Source organism: Ornithodoros turicata, unplaced genomic scaffold, assembly GCF_037126465.1.
Source record: "Ornithodoros turicata isolate Travis unplaced genomic scaffold, ASM3712646v1 Chromosome23, whole genome shotgun sequence".
Classification (NCBI taxonomy): domain Eukaryota; kingdom Metazoa; phylum Arthropoda; class Arachnida; order Ixodida; family Argasidae; genus Ornithodoros; species Ornithodoros turicata.
This window is the reverse complement of record NW_026999342.1, coordinates 2,081,408-2,103,856: the sequence shown is the minus strand read 5'-3', so window position 1 is coordinate 2,103,856 and position 22,449 is coordinate 2,081,408. Positions and strand designations below refer to the sequence as shown.

Below are 22,449 nucleotides of genomic sequence, written 5' to 3'. Positions count from 1 at the left end.
TCCGGACAGACCTTGCATCGCTTGTTTCTTTTTGAACAATTGTTCCAATAGAATTACGGGTACCTATATAGTGTCTAATGCTTCAGTAATAACTGTGAGAATACGTATTTCGAAAAGGCATATGGAAGCATATGCGAGTATTCGACCCCATTTCTTCCTATGCCTATTTAGTGCAGGGTCACTTGATTTTTCATGTTTACTGGACAGCTACTAGTGAAACTTATTTGTGATTGTGCAGCTGAGTTGTACGGCTGTAACCTTAACCTTGACTGTCTCTAGCCAGTACCTTATCCAAGGGTTTGGTTCGGGAGGGGATGTGCAGAGAGCGAGACCTTCATCCCTATGCGAAGTCTTCATCGACCCTCTCAGAAAATTACTGATGGCTCATACTAAACTCTCTCTCCTGAAACAAGGAAAAGGGTGAAGGCTAGCTGGTACAGATCCATGAAGATCGAGAGACACGGATACAGAAGACGACACACGTGGTTCTCAGACACAGAAATAATTTAAATAATTTATTGAACAAGAGAGAACTGATGTTCTGAGGCTGGAACAACATAGAAAGGACAAACACATACAAAGTAATCCAGAAGATGGGGTTCGAGTCCTACAGCTGGCTAACCTTTTCAGTGACTTTCATCTTTCGTATTTTATTGGTTCATCTCAACTTAAAAGCTAAAAATCTAGCTTTTAATTTTTAGCTTTAGCTTTTTAGCTTTTTTATTTAGCTAAATTTTTTTAGCTTTTAAGTTGAGATGAAACAATAAATAATTGCTGTGTTTGAGAACCTACGTGTGTTCTCTTCTGTATCCCTGTCTCTCTGTCTTCTTCGTGGCTCTCTCCTGAACCTCGATTCGTATGTCGACCGGATAACTCAATTTCTTTCCAAGCTTTCGTTCTCAGTCTCATGTAACCATCACATATCTTCAACTGTTCCTGTCCTTTCGGGAGTGCAACAGGGCTCAGTTCTTGGTTCCCTCCTATTTCTTATATATATATATATATATTATAACGACCTTCCTTAGGGCATATCATCCACTGTCAGACTATTCGCTGATGATTGCGTTGACTACAGGGAAAATGACTATGCTGCTGATCGAGTACAGCAACAACAACAGCTTTATTTTGAGGGAATGGGAGCATCATTGCCAGGGGCAATGCCCTGCCCCATTGCTCGTGGTGCAGTAGAAGAGAGAAAACAACGCGAATCCAGAATCGCAAGGGGAGGTGGTGAAAAAGGGAGGGTGAATGGTTGCAGCAGCTTTACATATCAACTGCCGACGCAACCTACACTGTTAAAAAAGACCGTAAATTTACGGAACGTCGCCCACGGAACCAGAGCTTCTCTTTTTCATTGCTGCTCCAATTCCGTAGCGGTACATGAACCGTTGCTATCCCGTCGTCTTTTCCAGGAATGAGTAGAGCAATATCGCTGAAAATGAAATATTTTGTTCAGACCACGTCACGATTATGCTAGCAGAAATATGGAAGACGATTCATGTCTTCAGCGAAGCACATATTTACCGTTTTTGAACGATCCAACAGCGATATCGCAATATTCGGGCCTAACTTTTTGCTCGGATGAATGTGGCAGGCTCAAGGACGCCGGCGTCTCGCCGACAGCGAGTGCGCAGCGCGGAGCAATACAGCATTGTCACCTGAGCCGCTAACTGGAAGCCCGCGAAATTCTTTCCTCGTAGACGCATGAGACGCTCCGTGAAGTTTTAAGTGTTTGGAAGTGCATCTAGTGTTTGGTCTTTGGCCGACTGTACCCCCGCAAAGCAAAGGTGAGTTTACAACTTGTTTTGTTGTTCCACCACTATACCAAGTCAAATACGAGGACCACTTGTAAGCATGGTTGCAAAAATTGTTTCGTTGCATACGCGTCTCAGCAACGGTGTGCAACAGCAGGAAAGCAGTGTCTGTGTGTGTCACTGTGTGTAGATCATGAGTAGAAACGTAAAGAGTTGCCTAACGTTCACTCGTGCAGGGGGATGCTACTTAAATAATTTGTGTTTTGCTGTGATCTCGCACAAAAAATTGATAAATGTTGTGACTCTATTTCCCCCCCTTGGAGCTGGAGTAAACGGAATTCCTCTGTTGTGGAATGTTCACCTGAAAGTGTCCCAATCTCCAAAGTGGATATCATTCCGATATGGCCTGTTATACTTTCCATTCAAATCTGTTGCATTTGCACTATAGGAAGGCCTCCTGTTTGCAAAATTCCGATCCTCTACAGTTTGCAATTCATCAAAGAGGTCACATTTCACAGTCTTTCCAAACAAATGTACCTTTCACTAGTCTTAGCGGCGTCAAAATTGTCACCAGTAACGGTTTCATGCTCGCACAGCTGAAGGCTGTTTATAAATGGATCCCTTTTTTGCACTCTCTTGGTAGGTGATATACGGTGTTGCGAATCGCTGACTTGGTAGCGTTGCCGAATTCCAACACCCTGGCAAGAACGAGTCGGAGGCCGAAGAAGCAGAGAAACAGCGTATATTTACAGAGGTTACATTGGGAAAATAGAACACAGTGGACCCGTAGGTGGCCGCTTAAGTAGCCAGCCGTCGTGAGAACGAGGTCAATCGGCGAGACAGTTCTGTGAAGCGGACCTTGGCCGCCTTTTCATCCCCACTTGAAAGGGTAGCTTGAGCGTTGGGGAAGATGGCTTCCCGCGTCCGGCAAGATGACCAAAATGGCTAGCAGCATAAGTCGTAACAGCTCGTCGCCCGCCCGGGTTGACCTCGGAAGGCGCTGCAGTCCAACAGTGGACGACTGACGAGGACAGATGTGTCTTGACCGATGCGGGTGCAGTGGACGAAGCTTGTTGGTGTCGTCGACCTTGAATTTCGAAGAATCAGTCAAGGTTGTCATTATGACACCCCTCTTGCTTTTGTGCTGCTTGGTGCTTTGTAGATGACGGTCACTCTTCTCACAGGGTCCGAAGTAGTGGTATTGTTTCTCAGGTCATCGCTCCGCAGTATCCAAAGGTGAACTTTCTCGTGCAACAGGTGTGGGTCAGCTGGGTTAGCTATTGGTGACACGCTTCAACACTGTGACACAGACGGCGGAACAAGACACCACAAACCAGAGTATAACAACATCGTAGTGGCTATCTCTCATCACCACTTAGCCAGGAGCTCTAACTTATTACATTGCAGCACCCCCTAACCTTTTTTTTTTAATCCCTAATTTTGTTGCGGAGAGCAGCAGAGCCTCTCGAGAAATGCTCCTGAAACTATTACGCATCTCCTCAAGGTTGGGTTCTGTACATTGCAATACGTTTTCTTTGTTTGTTACAGATTTAGGGTTAGGCTGGACGGCATTGAAATTGCAAGTTAGATGCGACTAAGGCAATCAACGTTCACATTTGCCTTGCCCTTTTTATAACGGACTTCAAAATTGTATTGCTGTAAGGCCAGACTCCATCTGAGAAGTCTCGGGTTTTTGTTTGACATCTGACTTAACCAGGTCAATGGGCAATGGTCAGTTACGAAAACAAAGTCAGCTCCGTACAGGTAGCATGACAACTTCTGCGTTGCCCAGACCAGGCACGCACATTCTTTCTCTGAAGCGCTGTACGCTTCTTCTCTCACTGAGAGCTTCCGGCTGGCGTACAAAATGGGATGCTCTTCATTATCGTCACCTTCTTGACACAATATTACTCCCATGCCACGGTTACTGGCGTCGCATTGGACGACAAACGGCTTACTAAAATCAGGAGCTCTGAGCACAGGAGGGTTGGTTAGAGCTGTTTTCAGATCTCGGAAAGCCTTTTCTTTGGCATCGTCCCAGGCCACCTTCGCGGGAGCGTCTTTCCTAAGCGCGTCAGTTAATGGGCTAGCAATCTCTGAATATTGCCGAATATAACTCCGGTAATATCCGGTGAGCCCTAGAAATCCTCTGACTTCAGCCTTACTTTGCGGTCTAGGAAAGTTCGCAATTGCTTCAACTTTCAATTCGGCCGGTTTACGTTTGCCCTGACCTACTCGGTGCCCTAGGTACAAAACCTCAGATTGAGCTAAATGGCACTTGCTAGCCTTGAGCGTTAGGCCCGCTCTCCGTAATCTACTGAAAACGTCTCGGAGGTGATCCAAATGTTCCTGCCATGATTGGGAGAAGACGGCGACGTCGTCAAGATACGGTACTGCATATTTTTCGGCACCTCTCAAAATCTGATCCATCAATTTTGAGAAACAGAAGGGCGCGTTTTTGAGGCCGAAACTGAGCATCTTTGGCAGATATGTGCCAAACGGAGTCGTGAACGCTGCGTAACGTTTAGCTGTCTTACTCATGGGAACTTGCCAATACCCTCTTACGAGGTCTAGAGTGGTTATAAATTTTGCTCGGCTAACTCTTTCCACTCGTTCCTCGACGTTTGGTATGGGGTAGACTTGATTTTTCGTTACCGCGTTTAGCTTCCTGTAATCTATACAGGGTCTCGGTTCCTTGCCTGGCACCTCCACAATGATCATAGGCGAGGCGTAATCGCTCTCTCCCTCTTCGATTATTCCCAGGTCAAGCATTCGCTTTACCTCTTGTCTCATTATTTCTTCTTGGCGTGGCGAAATGCGGTACGGGCGGGAACGCACTGGGGTGTCCGTAGTAAGCTCGATATCGTGCGTTATCAGGTCGGTTTTACCAGGGATACCAGAAAACAGGTCTTTAAAATCGCGTACCAGACCTTCGATGTCATCCTTTTCTTCGGGTGACAAGATCACATTGCCTACAACCGCGCTCGCGATCTCTTCTACGCGTGTTTGGTTTTCTTCAACCTCACCCCATTCTGCTAAGTCGGAGGGCTGTTCTTCTGGGACATTTAACGCTACACTTACTACATGTGTAGAGCCGACGTAGGGCTTCATTAGGTTGGTGTGATAGGTTCGCACCTCTTTCTTCCTGCCCCGGAACTCTACCATGTACGTTGTATCCGACAGCTTGCGTAGTACGGTAAACGGGCCGTCCCAGTGCACCTGCAGCTTGTTAGCCCTGGTCGGTCGCAGTACTAACACCTTGTCTCCTTCTTTGTACACTCGTGGTCGGGCATTGCGGTCATAGTATGATTTTGCCCTTTGTTGGGCTTCCCGCATGTTAGTTTCCGCGATTTCGCGCGTACCCTGTAATCTTTGCAGCAGATCCAGTACGTATTCTAACACTGTGGTGTCGCTCTGATTATCCTCCCATCTCTCCCTTAACAGGCGCATTGGGGAACGCAAAGCGCGCCCATATACCAATTCAGCAGGACTGAAGCCTGTTGCTTCGTGAGGGACTGATCTTAGTGCGAACATGGCACCTGGTAGCCCTGACTCCCAATCGGTCTTATATTCGTGGGTCAGCGCCCTGAGTACTCGTTTTAACACAGAATGCCATTTTTCAACACTGTTGCTCTGGGGATGATACAACGAGCTGTGGATCACTCGGATCCCACACTTTCCTAAAAATGTCTTCGTCAGAACGCTCGTGAAAACAGAACCGTTATCGCATTGGATCTCCTTCGGGAATCCTATACGTGCGAAAACAGACAGGAGTCCGTCTACAATTTCAGGGGAGGTTTGTTCTTTCAGTGGCACGGCTTCGGGAAATTTCGTAGCGGGACATATCATGGTTAGCACATACTTGTAACCAGATTTAGACACGGGAAGTGGTCCGACCACGTCGATGACTAAGCGTTGGAATGGCTCAGAGATGATGGGAACTAGCGTTAAGGGCGCCTTATACCGTTCGTTGGGTTTACCCACCCTCTGACACGTATCGCAAGCCCGCACGTAGTTTTCGACATCCTTAAAACATCCTGGCCAATACCATTCTTGCAGCAAGCGCTGCTTTGTCTTGCGGCTTCCCAAATGTCCGGCCCAGGAGTTGCTATGACATAACTCTAGAACGTCGTCGCGCAAACTCTTGGGAACTACCAACTGGTCGACTACAACTCCTTTCCTATCCTGGTAGTGGCGGTACAAAAGCCCCTCCCTCTTGATGATTTTTACATTCTTTCTGGCGATCCCTTCGTGACTTCCGTGCAATTTTGTCAGCGACTCATCCTCCCTTTGCAGTTTCATTAGCGTGTCCCTATCTACTTTAATGAGGTTACTTAGCGCCCCACCTGTCGGCGCTAGTACATCTCCTAGGCTGTCACCCTGATCTTCCGGACTCTGATCACCCTGACCTTCCGAACTACTTTCGTAGGATATATTTTGCGAAGACGACATTTCACCGTCATTTACATGATTGTTTACATGGTTCACGTCCGCTTCCTGCTCTTGCGCCACTTCGGCGTCTTTCAGAGCCCTCAGTTCCCGAGCTTTAGCCCTCGTCAGTGCGCAGATTGACTCTGGTTCCCACTTCATTCCCGACTTCCGCATTAAATGTGCTGTTCGGTTTGATAGCAAATACATGTATTTGTTAGGGAGCCGGTCGCTTACTGCCGCTTCTGTTTTCAGTTCTCCAAACGGACCCTTCAATGTCACTTCAGCTACGGGAAGACATACCGTTTGCTCCTCCATAACTTGCCTAATCCAGGCGCATTTGCTCAAATAGTTCTCTTTCGAGACGAAAGACGGGTGAACTAAGTCTAAGCTGGCCCCACTGTCTCGGAGCACAGTACACGGTGACCCGTTTACCTCTAGCTGATACAAGTACGGTCTCATTAGGTCATCTTCACTTTCGCTGTTTTCACTTTCGTAGGCCATCGCGACACGCGAAGCCCTACACCCTATGGCGATGTGCCCTTCTTTATGACATTTGCGACAAACTATCGGCTGCTTTTTCTCGAAGGCTTTTGCGTTCTGCCTGTCATCGCGTCCGTCCTTTCTATTCTGTTCCCCTTTCATTTGGCCGTTTTTAGGGTTTTCCTCGTTCGGACTTTCCCTTTGTTCCCGTTTGCTAGTGGCCTGCCTTGTCTGGCGGCTGCCTTGACCTCATTAGCATCCATTCCTCTCAGCGAGACGTATTCGTCGGCAAAGTCCGCGGCTACCTCTATTGTGTGAACTCCTGACTTGTCGCGAACCCAGTTTCTGACTTTCTCTGGTATTTCTTGGAAGAATTGTTCCAGTGCTACCGCTTCTAGGATTTTCTCGGCGTCCCCAAACGCTTCCGCACTTTTCATCCACTCGCGTAGGTTAGCTTTGATATCAAACCCTCGTTCCGCAAAGCTGGTCACGTTCCTACCTGTTCCGTCACGAAACCTTAATCTAAACGCTTCGGCCGACAAACGGAAACGTTTGAGCAAACTTTGTTTTACCTTGTCATAGATTTTAGAGTCCTCTGCGGAAAGACGTGCTACGCTGTCCACGGCTTCGCACGGTAAAACTGTCATCAGTCTTGGCGGCCAAGTTTCTTTTGCATAGCCCTGTCTTTCACACGCCCGCTCGAAATTTACTAGGAAGAGCCCTATGTCTTGCCCAATTTTGAACGGCTGTAGAAATCTAGACATGTCTACGTTCTCCACTCTAGTAACCGCTTGCTGACTCTGGGACGTGCCGCTTGCTCCCCTTTGCAGTTCTACTTCTAGTCTCATTCTTTCCAACTCTAGAAGCTGCAATTCCTTCCTCTGTTTTTCTCGCTCCATTTCCTCTTTCTGCTTTTCTCGCTCTTTTTCCTCCTGTTGCCGTTTTCCAATGGCCTTGAGAGTTTCATTTATGTCATCATCGTCCAGCTCAGCCTTTACGATAGCATCTATAATGAGCGACTTCTTTGCCGTGCTGCCTATACTGATCCCAAATTCCTTGCACACGCTAAGCAAATCAGTCCTCAGGAAACGTGTAAGGTCCATGGTGCAACTTCTCGTTTGACACTTTTGCTCTCGCTAAGCTCTGACGTACCAGTTAAATACCCAAACTAATACTATCAGAGTCCCTCCCAGATAGATTTGAATGACCCACAAATCTAGTCCTGGCCAAGTAACAATAAGGTCAAACCACTCACCAGTTGCACACCGAAGCCATGGATCTCATCGCGTCGCCGGTCACCAGTCGAGCATGTAGGACGATCCCGTCGCTGCCATCCAGTTGTTGCGAATCGCTGACTTGGTAGCGTTGCCGAATTCCAACACCCTGGCAAGAACGAGTCGGAGGCCGAAGAAGCAGAGAAACAGCGTATATTCACAGAGGTTACATTGGGAAAATAGAACACAGTGGACCCGTAGGTGGCCGCTTAAGTAGCCAGCCGTCGTGAGAACGAGGTCAATCGGCGAGACAGTTCTGTGAAGCGGACCTTGGCCGCCTTTTCATCCCCACTTGAAAGGGTAGCTTGAGCGTTGGGGAAGATGGCTTCCCGCGTCCGGCAAGATGACCAAAATGGCTAGCAGCATAAGTCGTAACAACGGGTGCACTTTGTTGCTGCAGAAATTTTCTTCTCGTCGAGCTCTTTTCGACCATCTGCTATCACATGAAGATTTTGCAAGTGGTGTTTCTTGTACCATAGAGGGATGTGATGCTGCTTCCAAGAACTATAGAACCAATTCCTCCATGAGCCATCCTGACGAAATGCCAACACATTCAACACAAAAAGTATTGTCTTGAAAGTTTTGTTCTGTGGCTTCTTGCAGCCAGCCGTGTGGACAGTGAAGAAGCAGATATTGCACGCTGAAAACATCACCTCATCACAGATGCATCGTGCACTGTGAGTTGACAGTCCCTTCTTGTGTGCTTCGACAATCTTGGGACAATTCTTGGGACTCAACATACAACAGGACACTATCTTGTGGTCTCCAGAGACGAGTACAACCTGCGCTATGGGAAACCGGTACACATCTTTGTGGACTGGCCCTGAGGTGATGCCAATTTTTCTTCTTCGCATAACACATCAAGTTTTCTACCAGACCTCAGGCTATACCATCTTGAATCTCAGAGACAAGTGTATATTGTTGTGTGCGACCCTCAGAGTTAATGGACAGTCATCCATATTCAGCTTATGAAGTAATAAACTCTGTTGTTGTCTCCCTCAGAATATCGCTGCTCAGCCATGATTATATGGAGGTATATGTAGTCTGTTCAACCAAATTTTTGCAAAATATATACGCTACTTCCGGTTTTGCTTAATAACTTTGTTTTCTGACACAGAAAGTTCCATATGAGAGGTACATATCTTTCCCTGTGCATGCTACGGTTGTTGCTATATGTGTGTGGTTTTCAGAGCTTGCTCAATGCTGCTTCTTTTTCTCTTTCTTTCTTGTTTACTAGACGTTTCTGAAGATCAGGAGTAGAGATCACAAAACGACAACCCTTGTGTCAGTAACATGTCTTGAGGAGCTAATCAGAGTTGCTGTGGGTCATGGAATTTGTCAGGAGGGCAACATACAGGTATGCCACTTTTGTTATAACGTTTATAACGCTCGTGTGAGCTTCAATTGCATTGTTGTTCTAAAAATCTTTGTAACACCAGTTATTTCTTTCTAGGTGTATTTAATGGATGAGTTATCACTTCGCTCTATGGTTGCTGGTGCTGAGAAATGCCTCGATGACATTTTCATTGTTAAAAATGGACTATGGAAACAAGGTATAGTGCATCCATCTCCAGATGCCACTTTGCCCTCTTGCTTGGGGCTTTAAGTGCTATTTTTTGTTTTGCTTTCCTGTTTAGATCAGTCAACATGTGTGAGTGCACCTTCACCAATCCCACAAATGCCTGTGCTCTCACGAATTTATTACCCTTGGGAGAGCCTCAGCAAGACAGTACTTGATGCATTGGAAGCAGACAATGTTCTGCTTCCCTCTCAACGACAGGAAGTGGCACACATGGCAGCGTCATGGCCCTGCATATCCATTGAAGGTGGGAAGCACTCCTGATATTTATTCACAGGTATATTTGCTGTTTGCATGGCTTACCTGGATAGAGTACAGCAGATACAAAAAAATGTTGTGACGTGCATTGAAATGTTGTAGGAGAGCACATCAAATACTGGTAAAATATAGCATTTTGAAAGTCACGTGGTGTAGTAGAGTAACAAAAAACTGGTTTGGAAGTTTAGATGGTGCTCTAGCTTAGATTATCTGCGGGCCCGTCTTGCAAGAACCCTCCTTATATTATACTACATATTTACTCGGCTGGTACGATACATACTGCAGTAAATACAGCAGGCGATGTAACACATACGTATAGCAGAGGCCATATCAACTGCTAACCTTTCAGAGACATTCATATGCTTCACATATGGTGGTGTCTCTGGCATGCTGAACTATGCTTATAAGCATGTTTCACGGATGAAAAAAAAATCCTATCTATGTGCTCAGAAATTTGTTGTGCCACTTGCAGTGGTGGACGTGTAGTGTTCTTCATAAACTTATTTGGAATAGTTGGTAGAGAAATGGAGTGATTATCCTGATCATTACACCATGTGAAACTAAGAATATTTCATGCAATTATTTTGAATACTCATAAGGAAATTTTATTAATTGGTTGTGATTTTAGGCACCTGGTTGGTATCATTGAGAACGAAGGGAGCCAGCAGGCATAAAAAAATCAAGAGGGCTACATACATAAATGCGTGAGGCAATGAGGGCCGCAGATGAATATAGCAAGAAGTAGGAACATGTAAGTTGTAAATGCTTCCTACGAGCGTATTACATTTCTTTATTCATCAAATAATTTAATTTGTTGTGGAAGTATTATGACTAAGGAGGCTCAGTAATACTTTCTTTTCTTTTCAGCTCATGTGATACAAAGCGGTCAAATGTTCCGCCACCAAAGTCATGCACAAGTTATTTGTAGTCTTTTCAGTAATTTCCAAAATAAAGGGTTATTATTGAAAAGCTATCCTCTCTGGACACACAAAACATGAGAATTGAACAATTAACAATGAAACAAAATCTCTGGACACCTTGCATTGATCATAAGGACTGTAAAGGAAAACAACAGGAAACCAGCTAGCATCATGGTCGACAGCATTTATCCCTGTTTCAAAGCGGAATCATCGTTTCGTTACTGCACAGGGCCCCGTCATTATAATTAGTGAATTGCTGCCGTAATGAAGAGGCACATCACGAGTACAGTTTCCTATACTTACTGATATATAGCAGTACCTTGCCCAAACGGCACGTCAGCCGTGATGATGTACTATTTACTGAGTGGTAGCCGTTGGCAGTTCACAACAGACTCAACACCGTTTTTCTCACTTACGGGTGCATTCCTGTACATTCGCCGTCTACCATCAGAGCCGTAACGGAAGACTACGGGGAATTGGCTGGCATCAACGGATAGCAGCATTCGGTCCTGTTTTGAAACGGAATATTTCCTTACAGTGTAGGTGGAATTTTTTTTGCAAGTGGAACCACGTGCAAGTGCTGTAATAAAAAGATTCCCAGATTCTCATTTTGGAGAACCATGCAGAAAGCCTGAGCCTCTCAAGAAGGAACGTACGGGCTCGAGGGCTGACAAATTTGGTTGTCAGCACTTGGGCCGTCGCATGTTCGTCCTTCTTGAGTGTGCTGCAAAGCTCAGACTTATTCCTTCAGGACCTTTCCACCAGCTGGCCTGCGCGCATCTGGCATTGCCGACATGCACCTGAAGCTGAAAATACGTAGAGGCTCAGGAAAATTCAGCAAACGAGTAACAATATTAGGAAGGGAGCCGCCGATGTGTCAAGCAGAGACTTCCTGACCAACCCATCACGTTCAGCACTTGCGCTTTTAGTTGGGCTCGATGAAAAGTTTTGTTAAGGGTGCTCGGCGTCATGAATACATTCAGGGACAGACGCTACAAAGCATCAAACGCCTGAGAACGTTCAAGGACCTATGAAGGGTGGCTATTTTCAGGAAAACCAGGCAGCGAGATCAGTTTCGCGACGGTGAACTAGTGCGCTCCGCTGCGTTGCATCAAACGGACTCATAACTACCGCCCTCTAAACCGGGCCCAAAAAGATTGCTCAAACAAACCGGCCTTTCCTCTGAGTGTAGAGCAAATGGTTATGGAGACATCGACATCAGCTGTTTCTTGTGTTATTTGTTATTTGAAGCGAATGCGTGGGGATGTGTGATTTACAGTAAATGTAAACTGTCAGAAGCAAAATTGCTGCTGGTGCATTTATAGCTGAACCTGACAGCCAAGATCGCAGTGAATATACACAATTTCATGGTGGCCGTATGGGTATTTAATGCTTGGATGTGTCTCTGTGTGTATATACGTGTGGTAGCTTTGCAACACCGGTATATGGAGAAAGTTTGATATGGAAACATAAACCTATACATAAAAAGTAAACTGCATACAGTTAACACCGCGAGGGACAACGTAAGACAGCCAATGACCCAATGCTGATGACATCTGCAGGGGTGGTGGTTTGGGGACCGTATCAAAAACCTGTTTCTTTTTTCCTTTTTCCCGGAACGAGTAACGAAGTCGGTGGCATTTTCGGTGGCACACCCACCAGTTATCCACTGGAGATCTTTGAAGGCTAAATGCATACTGATGAGATCATGTATGCAGATTCATGTACCCATCAATGGGCTAAGGGGTTACGTACATAGAAGCGGGCGGGCGCGAATGTGCATAAGGATACTCCCCTTGTATGTGAACCAAAAAAGAACAGGTAACTGTCTTTGTGTTATTCACTTCCAGGAAGCTGCGGGGATATACATGTGGAAATTTTTGTACCAAACATAGGGTATTTGAAGCATCAGCAACTGCTACTATGACCTCTTCCATATGTATTCCTTTCCTCTGTATGCATTTCTTTCTTTGTTGTATTCCTTCCGTCTGATGGCTCATGCTAGAACTTCTCTCCTGAACCTCGACCCGTATGTCAACCATTGGATAACTCAATTTCTTTTCAAGCTTTCGTTCTCAGTCTCATGTAACCATCACATGTCTTCAACTGTTCCTGTCCTTTTGGGAGTGTCACAGGCCTCAGTTCTTTGTTCCCTCCTATTTCTTATATGTCAAGAGCAGCATTCAGGGATACCCCCTCTGAAACCCGGCTTGACCTGATAGCAGAGGACTACACAAGGAAGCTAAGTTTACAGGGTGGTGCCTGAGTACGTGAGGAGGAACAGATTTTGGCAAGGAGAGGAGGACATATCTGAGGCGAACAATTCCCTTCTCGCGCCCCGACCTGATAACAACACGGATAACACGCCCGGGAGCTTTCGTGTAAGATACTAAAGAATAAGACATGGGAACGAGCATGAGACTTTCCAGATATCGGGAGATTGCCGGATGAAATTGGCAGGCTTGCGCCTGTGATAGCCTTTTGGACGACAAATTGACTAAATGCGAGTTCTAAGGGTGCAGCAAGGACAACAGCTACGGTCCGCAGACGATACACAGACTACGTAATTTTATGATGATACCGTCAGTATCAAGTTGGTATCAAGAGTTATTACGAGCTAAAATAGAGGAAACTGACAATTTGGTGCCAGTGAGTGCCACTTGTGCGACGATTTGGCAAAATGTCTGAAGTATATAGATTGGGCTGGTTGGTGTAAATCCACAAGCAACCAAAGAACAAACACGAAACAACAACAGAGCGACTTGTGTGTGATCGTGTCTCCTGTTTCCTCTTTGGTCGCTTGAAAATGAACGATTTGAGCAAACGCTAATTCGCAGGCTGTAGCAAGGAAAACACGTATGGGCCACGGACTCATAGCTATTAAGCATGGATACACAGACTACGTAATTAAATGATGACATCTTGGATATCGCGTTGATATCCAGAGTTATTACTAAATGAAATGGAAGATATTGACAATTTGCCGTCTGCGAGTGCTGTGGCGATGCGAGTGGTGGCGTCTGCGAGTGGCAATGATTTGATCAAACGCGACTTCTAACCCTGTCAGACGGCATGCTCGAAGGACTTCGGGGAGTTGTCATTTGCAAAAAGTGACCTCTGACAGCCGTGTCAGACGGCAGCTCAAGGGACCTTTCTAAAAAATGACCATCAGCGCGAAAGGAGGCCCTCAATGACATTTGAGGAGCAGAAAGGAGCAATCTCGACAACAGTGTTATGCCATTGTACCCTTGCGCCCAACGGGCCTCATCAGCCCTATCGTCAAGAGCGCGGCGTTTGTCCTACTTGAACAACCACGTTGTGAGGGTCGGCGTTTTTACTGTTATGAATTCGTTTCCTTTGACGTTGTCATCCCTGTTTTTATCGCCTATGTGGCTTCCCAGGCAGCACAATGTACCGAAAGTCGAGTGCAATAGGGGTGGACGGTATGTGTCTTATCAGTGTTCTTTAGTTTCACGAGTCTGTTCAAGGCTTTCCACCTACCCGTCCACCCCCATTGCACTCGACTTTCAGTACATTGTACAATGTACTGAAAGGTGAGTGCAATGGGGGTGGACGGGTAGGTGGAAAGCCTTGAACAGACTCGTGAAACTAAAGAACACTGATAAGACACATACCGTCCACCCCTATTGCACTCGACTTTCGGTACATTGTGCTGCCTGGGAAGCCACATAGGCGATAAAAACAGGGATGACAACGTCAAAGGAAACGAATTCATAACAGTAAAAACGCCGACCCTCACAACGTGGTTGTTCAAGTAGGACAAACGCCGCGCTCTTGACGATACGGCTGATGAGGCCCGTTGGGCGCAAGGGTACAATGGCATAACACTGTTGTCGAGATTGCTCCTTTCTGCTCCTCAAATGTCATTGAGGGCCTCCTTTCGCGTTGATGGTCATTTTTTAGAAAGGTCCCTTGAGCTGCCGTCTGACACGGCTGTCAGAGGTCACTTTTTGCAAATGACAACTCCCCGAAGTCCTTCGAGCATGCCGTCTGACAGGGGTAGCAGCACGTGCTGCTTGGGTTGTTTCGCCGGCACCGTGTCAGCGTCTTATCGCTTACCCAGCGTTCGCGTCTCTACTGTCGTTTGTTTTTCGCCACCACCTATCACCTCGTTGCACCCGTCACCGCTTGTAATGTCTGATACTGGGGGCATCGGACGTAAACAAACACTTGCGCGTCGCGCTACCTTCGCAGCTGAACGTAGGAAAACCTATAAAATGCGGATAATGGAATGAAACTGTGTAAACGTATTTATATCCTATTTAGAGAAGTGCACAATGCTTCTGCATCTTGATTTGTGGCGCACAGACCAACTTCAAATTTCCACAGCAGACAGGAAAAACGAAACTGAAAAATGGAGCCGGTGAGTGCAGTCAGTTGAGGAGCACTCCTTTCCCGCCTGTCTGGCAGGCGCCCCCAAACAAAGGCCATTTGAGAGGCCGAAGGCTATTTCTCGCAATTGACATTTGAAATGCTGTCTGACTAAGGTATTCGTTGGACCAGAGATTTTGGTGCGGAGCTAAATACATTCATAATCGAAGGCGTGTATATGCTCAAATCCCAGCAGTGGGTAGGAATACAGGAGATCACCGACACCGAAGGTCACACGAGGCGGTGAAGAAGTAGAGAACACTGAGTGAATTTTATTTTAGTGTATTTACATTACTGTTTACCCATGCTTGTAGGTATAGTCGCAGGTTTATAGGTCACACGGCAATTTACAACAACACAAGAACAGACAATTACAACAGATGTTGCAGTTTCTAACTTAAAGCCCCATGTCAGATTTTGCCTTCCGCAGGTAGGAAAATTTGATTGGCTGAAGATTGGGAAAGGAAACTCAGTGACGAAACCAAAATAACATGAAAATTAGCTTATTTCTGGGGTTCATTTTGAAACGCGTTCGGTGGTGTGTAATCGCATCTCTGAATGACAATGCACGTCTGGCGCCTCCCGCCTGGAAAGGAAACATTTCCGTGATGTGATCCAGCGGGTGAAAGTATCTCTACCGAGGCGATATTCATCCCTTACAACTACACATGTAGGGTGCATCGGATGCACCGTACGGTTCTTGTTGCATTCAGTTTTTTTTTATTGCGTGTTAGCGCCGCGAAGTAACTGCGGCTATAAGCGGCGTACAGACATCGACAGATGTCTGTTGTATTCAGTAGCATGGTTATGCGTGGAAAATGTAAGGTGCTCCAAAAATAAATTGCATAGCAATAAGCGAGTTTAGATAAGCTTGAAACGAAACAAGAATAACGCGGTTTGATGGTGCCATCCGTTCCTTCAATCCCTGCCTATACCTTTGAACTTGATCTCCAAAGTTTATTGTAGATTTCCAATAACCAGTTGCATGGATCCATGGTATGAGGACTGGCATAGGATTGAGTATAGCCTTTATAGGGGAGTAGAAACTGGAACAGGGTAGAATATCGCCGGTGGCGATTAGACACCCCAACATAAAAAATAAAGTTACATTACAATAAACAAAGTTACAATAAATTAACAGATTGGGAGATAACGCTAAACAAGTGCTACGCGCCCTCGAGTACATTATTTATTTCTCGCTTAAGATGAAGCAATGCTTAGATCAGGGTAATCAGGGCTCCCACACACGTGGGCTTCCAGTCAGCTATTGTGCCCCGAGGGCTCTTGTCCACTAAATAGAATAAAGCTGCCCCCCCCCAATAATGAAGAATTCAGAATGAAACCAGGTTCTCAGGCATTGTTTCTACCCTTGCTCGATGTAGTGCTGCTCCTGTCGACGTTAGGAAGTACATTCACATTCGAGCAGTTCTTGTGACTCATGAACCTCAACAAGTAGTTACAGCGATCTGGTCTGAACGTGCATTTTGATAAGCTACACTGTAAGTAATATGATAATTGAGAAATAATAGTGGAGACACCTGCATAGAATGACATCATCTTAATTATTACACTAAGTTTATGGGCTTGCAGGAGCAGCAGCATCCTCTCCGGACATCATGCGCGAAAAACTATACGGAGCATAGAGAGGCGCAGAGAAAAAAAGAAAAAAAATAGATGGTGTAGTTATGTACAGGTCCCGACAAAAGTTTACGGAACACGCGAGCGGTGTATTTTCTCCTCGGTACGACACCCTGGCGGCAAGCGGAAGCTGGCGAAATCAGGCCAGTTCACTGCCTCAGAGGGGTGGACGACTGTGCTCTTAGCGACATACAGCAGTAGTTTCGGTATGACTACTGTTGTATGTGCCCGTAAAGTGAGTTGGATTTTACTGTTGTGCTCGCCAACAACACGTGGTTGAGATAGGGAGCTCGCCGCTATCATCGTGATAACAAGGATGAATCATAGTGGCAACACTTTGCGGTGTATTGCTTTTATTGGAAAGCCATGATATGTAGACAAGAGAAAGAAAGGTATCTTGTGAACAGTTGTTTTATTATGGACGACGCGTGACGAGCTGATAAACAATTGACGCTGACATTGATAACTGACGGATTGATTAACAACTGACGTGAGTCACGAGTTGTTGACGAGCACAACAGTTAAGTCCAACTCACTTCGCGGGCACATTCAACAGCAATCATACCGAAACTACCGCTGTGTGTCGCTAAGAGCGCAGTCGTCCACCCCTCTGAGGCAGTGAACTGGCCTGATTTCGCCAGCTTCCGCTTGCCGCTAGGGTGTCGTACCGAGGAGAAAATACACCGCTCGCGTGTTCCGTAAACTTTTGTCGGGACCTGTACGAGGGTCATTCTGTGAAATTATTAATTAGTTCTCTTTCCCTGTTTTTTTTTTTCTTTTTCACGTTGAAAATGCAAACAAAATCAACAATACAGTGTGTAAACCGACAATTTCAGTGCTCCTGAACGTTGGGATAATCGTTAGTGAAGAACTATGCACGAAGAACTTGAAACGCCTTTCACATTTTCAGTGTCTCATTTGGAAAAGCTCATTTGTTTCTGTTGGTGTGTCAAGTAAAGTTTTTCATTGACGAATTTTATATGCGAATGCCTAATGACTATACCGCTCAGCTGTTTACGCTAAGGTACTTTGCTATAATTGCAATGCTTTTCAGGGGTTTCATTACCTTCATCCCCCAGGGAGGTGTACACTCCCCCTGAATATTTCCAACCACCGCCCTGTAATTCATCAGATTTCCTGATACAGCTGAGCCACCAATGCATGCACCCATAGATATGTATCCATAAAGATATACCCCCTATGGTTCGCTCCACTCGAAATCACGCAGACATCTTATCACGCCGGGTACTGCATCTTGGTTTCTATGCGTATTGATGATGAGCCGCAACAACAATGACAAAAAAAGAAATTGTCGTTGCTCTTCGGTGCTGATACGAGTTGCGCAACGGACTAAAAGCTGATACCTGCCGTTTGAATTCAGCATGAGAGAGCCGCGAAGATATGGCAAGGAAAAAAACTTGCCAAGATACAGGGCACAGAAGTGACTAGGTAGAAAACAGCGCAGAGACGGGACACGAAGAAGAAACAAGTGCACACACAGAGCGCTGACTAGCAACTGAAGCTTTATTCCCCAAAGGGGGCAAAACCGAAAAGGAGAGAAGGAAAGGAGAACAATCAGGAACAAAGAGATTAGTTATCTTCTAGAGAAGATAACTAATCTCTTTGTTCAATAGGTCCACTGATGGCTTGCTGACACATTTTTCACCTCTATTATGAATTTGTGCTCCTTCGTAAATTTCCCTGGCGAGCCTGTCGGAGTAGCTCCTACGTACACGTGTGTCTTCCAAACGAGGTCGGCATCCGCTATCGCGACTGTGCATGGCCAGGTTTCTGCCTGTGTGAGTCTGCAGGGAGGATGAGTGTTCGTGCAGCCTGTCATTCAGACACCATCCTGTCTGTCCCACATATGACTTCCCGCACGTCAGAGGAATGTCATAAATAACATTACACTTGCACTGGACGAAAGGCCTTACATGCTTTTTGTTGCATCCGGAAGCAGCGGCTTCTTCACTGTTGATGCGTCGACACAGCCAGCCTAACTTGTTAGGTGCAGTGAATACAACGCTAACGCCGGCACGCTGGGCAACTTTCTTTATGTTGTGGGAAACTGCGTGGATATATGGAATGGCCGCTATCCAGGACGAGCGATTATGCCTGGGAGCCTCTTCGAGTTTCTTGTGCAACTTCCCGAGGAGAACCTCAGCTAAGCCTCTTATCAGCTGAACTGGAAAGCCCGCGGTTTTAAGCCTCAAAACTTGTGACAAGAGGCTCCGCTGAACTTGATGCGGGCATGAGCGTTTCACGGCATTTTCCATTGCCGATAGTGCAATACTGCGTTTGACCAGCTTGGAGTGGGTCGACGAAAACAACAAAAGGCCCTTCTTAGAGCGTGGGGCGTATGTCCAGCACAGGTGGTCAGGCTCGATGGCAAGTTCAAGGTCTAGGAATCTGAGTCGATGTTCCACTGGTAACTCCCTCGTGAGTGTGAAAGGTGAGAGGCTGCGCTGGAAGATGCGAGTTATGTGTTATGTGCGCTCGTCCACGGGCACGTTCTCAGTGTCAAAGATGATCAAGTAGTCGTCAACGAACCGGAAAACCCTGGGGACTCCCATATCGCGGAGGGCACGTTCAAGCCGCCTGCCGTATCTCGCCAGCAGCAAGTTGCTGAGCTCGGGGGCAACACATGAACCAATGCAAACTCCGGCTCTTTGCAAGTACACTCCTCCCAAAAACTCGACCGTAGTTGATTGAAGGTACAGTCTGAGCACTGCTAGGAAGGTGGAGAAATCAACTCCAACTTCATTTTGAAACCGAACGGTTCCGTAACGGTCGATTCCCTCACTAACAACTTCGATGAGCTCGTCATGTGGCAGGGAATAATACAGGTCCTTGACATCAAGTGAGAAGACACAACGCGATCCTGGGCTTAAACCCTTGAGGAAGTCGGATACGTCGCTCGGGCGGAACACAAGGAACGGATCCTCAATCTCCAAGGCTGAAAGCGCCTTCTGGATGAAACGTCCTACCGGCTGCTGCCAGGTATGCCGCTCTGACACGATGGCACGGAACGGTGAGCTTTCCTTGTGAGTTTTAATGGAGAAGAAGTGCTCTGACGTGCGGGAAGTCATATGTGGGACAGACAGGACGGTGTCTGAATGACAGGCTGCGCGAATACTCATCCTCCCTGCAGACTCACACAGGCAGCAACCTGGCCATGCACTGTCGCGATTGCAGATGCCGATCTCGTTTGGAAGACACACGTGTACTTAGGAGCTACTCCGACAGGCTCGCCAGGGAAATTTAGAAAGGAGCACAAATTCATAATAGAGGTGAAAAATGTGTCAGCAAGCCATCAGTGGACCTATTGAACAAAGAGATTAGTTATCTTCTAGAGTGTTCCTGATTGTTCTCCTTTCCTTCTTTCCTTTTCGGTTTTGCCCCCTTTGGGGTATAAAGCTTCAGTTGCTAGTCAGCGCTCTGTGTGTGCACTTGTTTCTTCTTCGTGTCCCGTCTCTGCGCTGTTTTCTACCTAGTGATGTACCAACTTGCCCAAATCTCCGCCTTAACACAGAAGTGAACTTGCACGGCAAATCGCCGGCAGTCCGAACATTTACACGGCAGCAGACACCTGCGAGCACTGGTGCTAAAGTCTGAGGAAAAGACATCATAGATGAAAATACATATTCGTTACGGAGCCGTTTGAATTTCACTGTTCATGGTAATGGACCAATTTTTCTCGAAGTGCAGCACGCATAGAGAAGTCCATGATTCGCTTACACGTCTACCCGCAAAAAAATGACCCACAGTCTCCTTCTGAAACATTGCATCACTTGCCAACTTCTTTGAGAAAAGTAAAAAGTAACCTTTCTGCAACCCCGATGATGGCAGGGGCATCCAAGGAATATACCACAAAGAGTCACTGGTGTAATTATCAACGACTTATACTAGGCTCTTGTACTGGGAACAGTGGTGACCGCAAAATTTGGAAAAGGCGATCACAGGCCAACACGGGCGATCGCCAAATTCGGAAAACGTGGCAGCAGAGCCCTCTTAAACGAGCAAAACCCCTTGTGTCATGCTGCCAAAGACTTATTATCAACAACTTATACTATGCCATTCTACCGAGATCATAACACAGGCGACCGCAAATATCGGGAAAAGATGCAGAATAGCCCTTCAAAACGGGCGAGACCCCTTGTATCATGCTGCCAATGACATGTCATCAATGGCTTGTGCTATGCCCTTCTACTGAGATTGTAACAGAGGCTACCGCAAAATACGGAAAACGCGGCAGCAGAGCCCTTGAAAACAGTCGATACCCCTTGTATCATCGTTCCAAAGTCATATACGTATTCGCAACGGCTTATGCTATTGCCATTCTACTGGAATTATAACGAATGCGGCCGCAAACTCCATAAAAGGCTGCAGCAGAGCCCTTTAAAACGGACAAAAGCCCCTTTATTCATGGTGGCAGACATTATACACACATATAAAGACGCGACGACTATGTTATGCCCCTCTCCTGTGATTGCATCGGAAACCATCGCAAAATTTGGAAAAGGCGGCAGCAGGGCCCTTTACAATGGCTCAACTGATTTGTATCATGGTGCCAAAAAGATACTATGAACGGCTTGTACTGGGATTGTAACAGAGGCTACCGCAACGGTCGGCAGCAGATCGAGCTCTTTAGAACGTTTAACCCCTTTAATCGTGGTGCCAGGGTGTACCTGTTTCCCCTACACATGAAGAGGTCGCGTTTGAAGAAACTGCTTCCAAAAACCACACTCGGGAAGGCAAAAAGAAATAAAATGCTATCAAATTTGAGGCTTCATATGAGCTTATATAAGAATAAGATAAAAAATGTCGTAAGCTGGTTTTACAGAATGTATACATGAAATCCAGATTTCGGAGTTTGAGCCCCGTACCATTTTTCCCTTTTGCACCCTGAGAGGTTGCGTTTGACAAAATTGCTTCCAGAACGGCACTCGAAATGGCCCCCTGGCCAATTTCATCAACATCAGGACTTAATATCATTTGATATAACGACACTATTAAAGATGTCCTAAGCTGATTTTGTAATATGTGTATGTGAAAGTAAGATCACGGGGTTTGAAGCCCGTACCATGTTCCCCTGTTGCACCCTGAGAGGTCGCGTTTGAAAAAATCGATTCCAAACCGGCACTCGAAATGGCCCCCTGGCCAATTTCATCAACATCAGGACTTAATATCATTTGATATAACGATACTATTAAAGATGTCTTAAGCTGATTTTGTAATATGTGTATGTGAAAATCACGGGGTTTGAAGCCCGTACCTTGTTCCCCTGTTGCACCCTGAGAGGTCGCGTTTGAAAAAAATCGCTTGCAAACCGGCACTCGAAATGGCTAAATGGCCAAATTCATCAAATTCGGGATATAATATCATTTGATATAACAATAATATTAAAGATGTCCTACGCTGATTTTGTAGTACGTATATGTGGAAGCAATATCACGGGGTTTGAACCCCGTACCTTGTTCCCCTGTTGCACCCTGAGAGGGCGCGTGCGACAAAATCGCCTCCAAAACGGCACTTGGAATGGCCAAATGGTAAATTTCATCAACTTTGGAACTTAATATCATTTGATATAACAATAATATTAAAGATGTCCTAAGCTGATTTTGCAATATGTATATGTGAAAGTAAGATCACAGGATTTGAACCCCGTATCTTGCTTCCCTGTTGCACCCTGAGAGGTCGCGTTTGACAAAATCGCTTCCAAA

At 46.1% G+C, this 22,449-nt stretch overlaps 1 protein-coding gene and 1 long non-coding RNA gene across 3 annotated transcripts; one reads left to right on the top strand and one right to left on the bottom strand.

Annotated features, from left to right (window-relative positions):
• Positions 1-3,338: 3,338 nt before the first annotated feature.
• LOC135373319 (uncharacterized) lies at positions 3,339-6,686 on the bottom strand. The gene has a single exon (XM_064606543.1). The coding sequence runs from the start codon at positions 6,684-6,686 to the stop codon at positions 3,339-3,341; it is 3,348 nt and encodes a 1,115-aa protein (XP_064462613.1).
• Positions 6,687-9,221: 2,535 nt separating this feature from the next.
• LOC135373279 (uncharacterized) lies at positions 9,222-10,510 on the top strand. Of its 2 annotated transcripts, none has more exons than XR_010416396.1 (4): positions 9,222-9,296; positions 9,393-9,492; positions 9,577-9,765; positions 10,405-10,510. It is a non-coding gene; the product is annotated as an uncharacterized LOC135373279 (long non-coding RNA). The 2 variants fall into 2 exon arrangements; XR_010416397.1 differs by having other exon boundaries at positions 9,379-9,492.
• Positions 10,511-22,449: the final 11,939 nt, after the last annotated feature.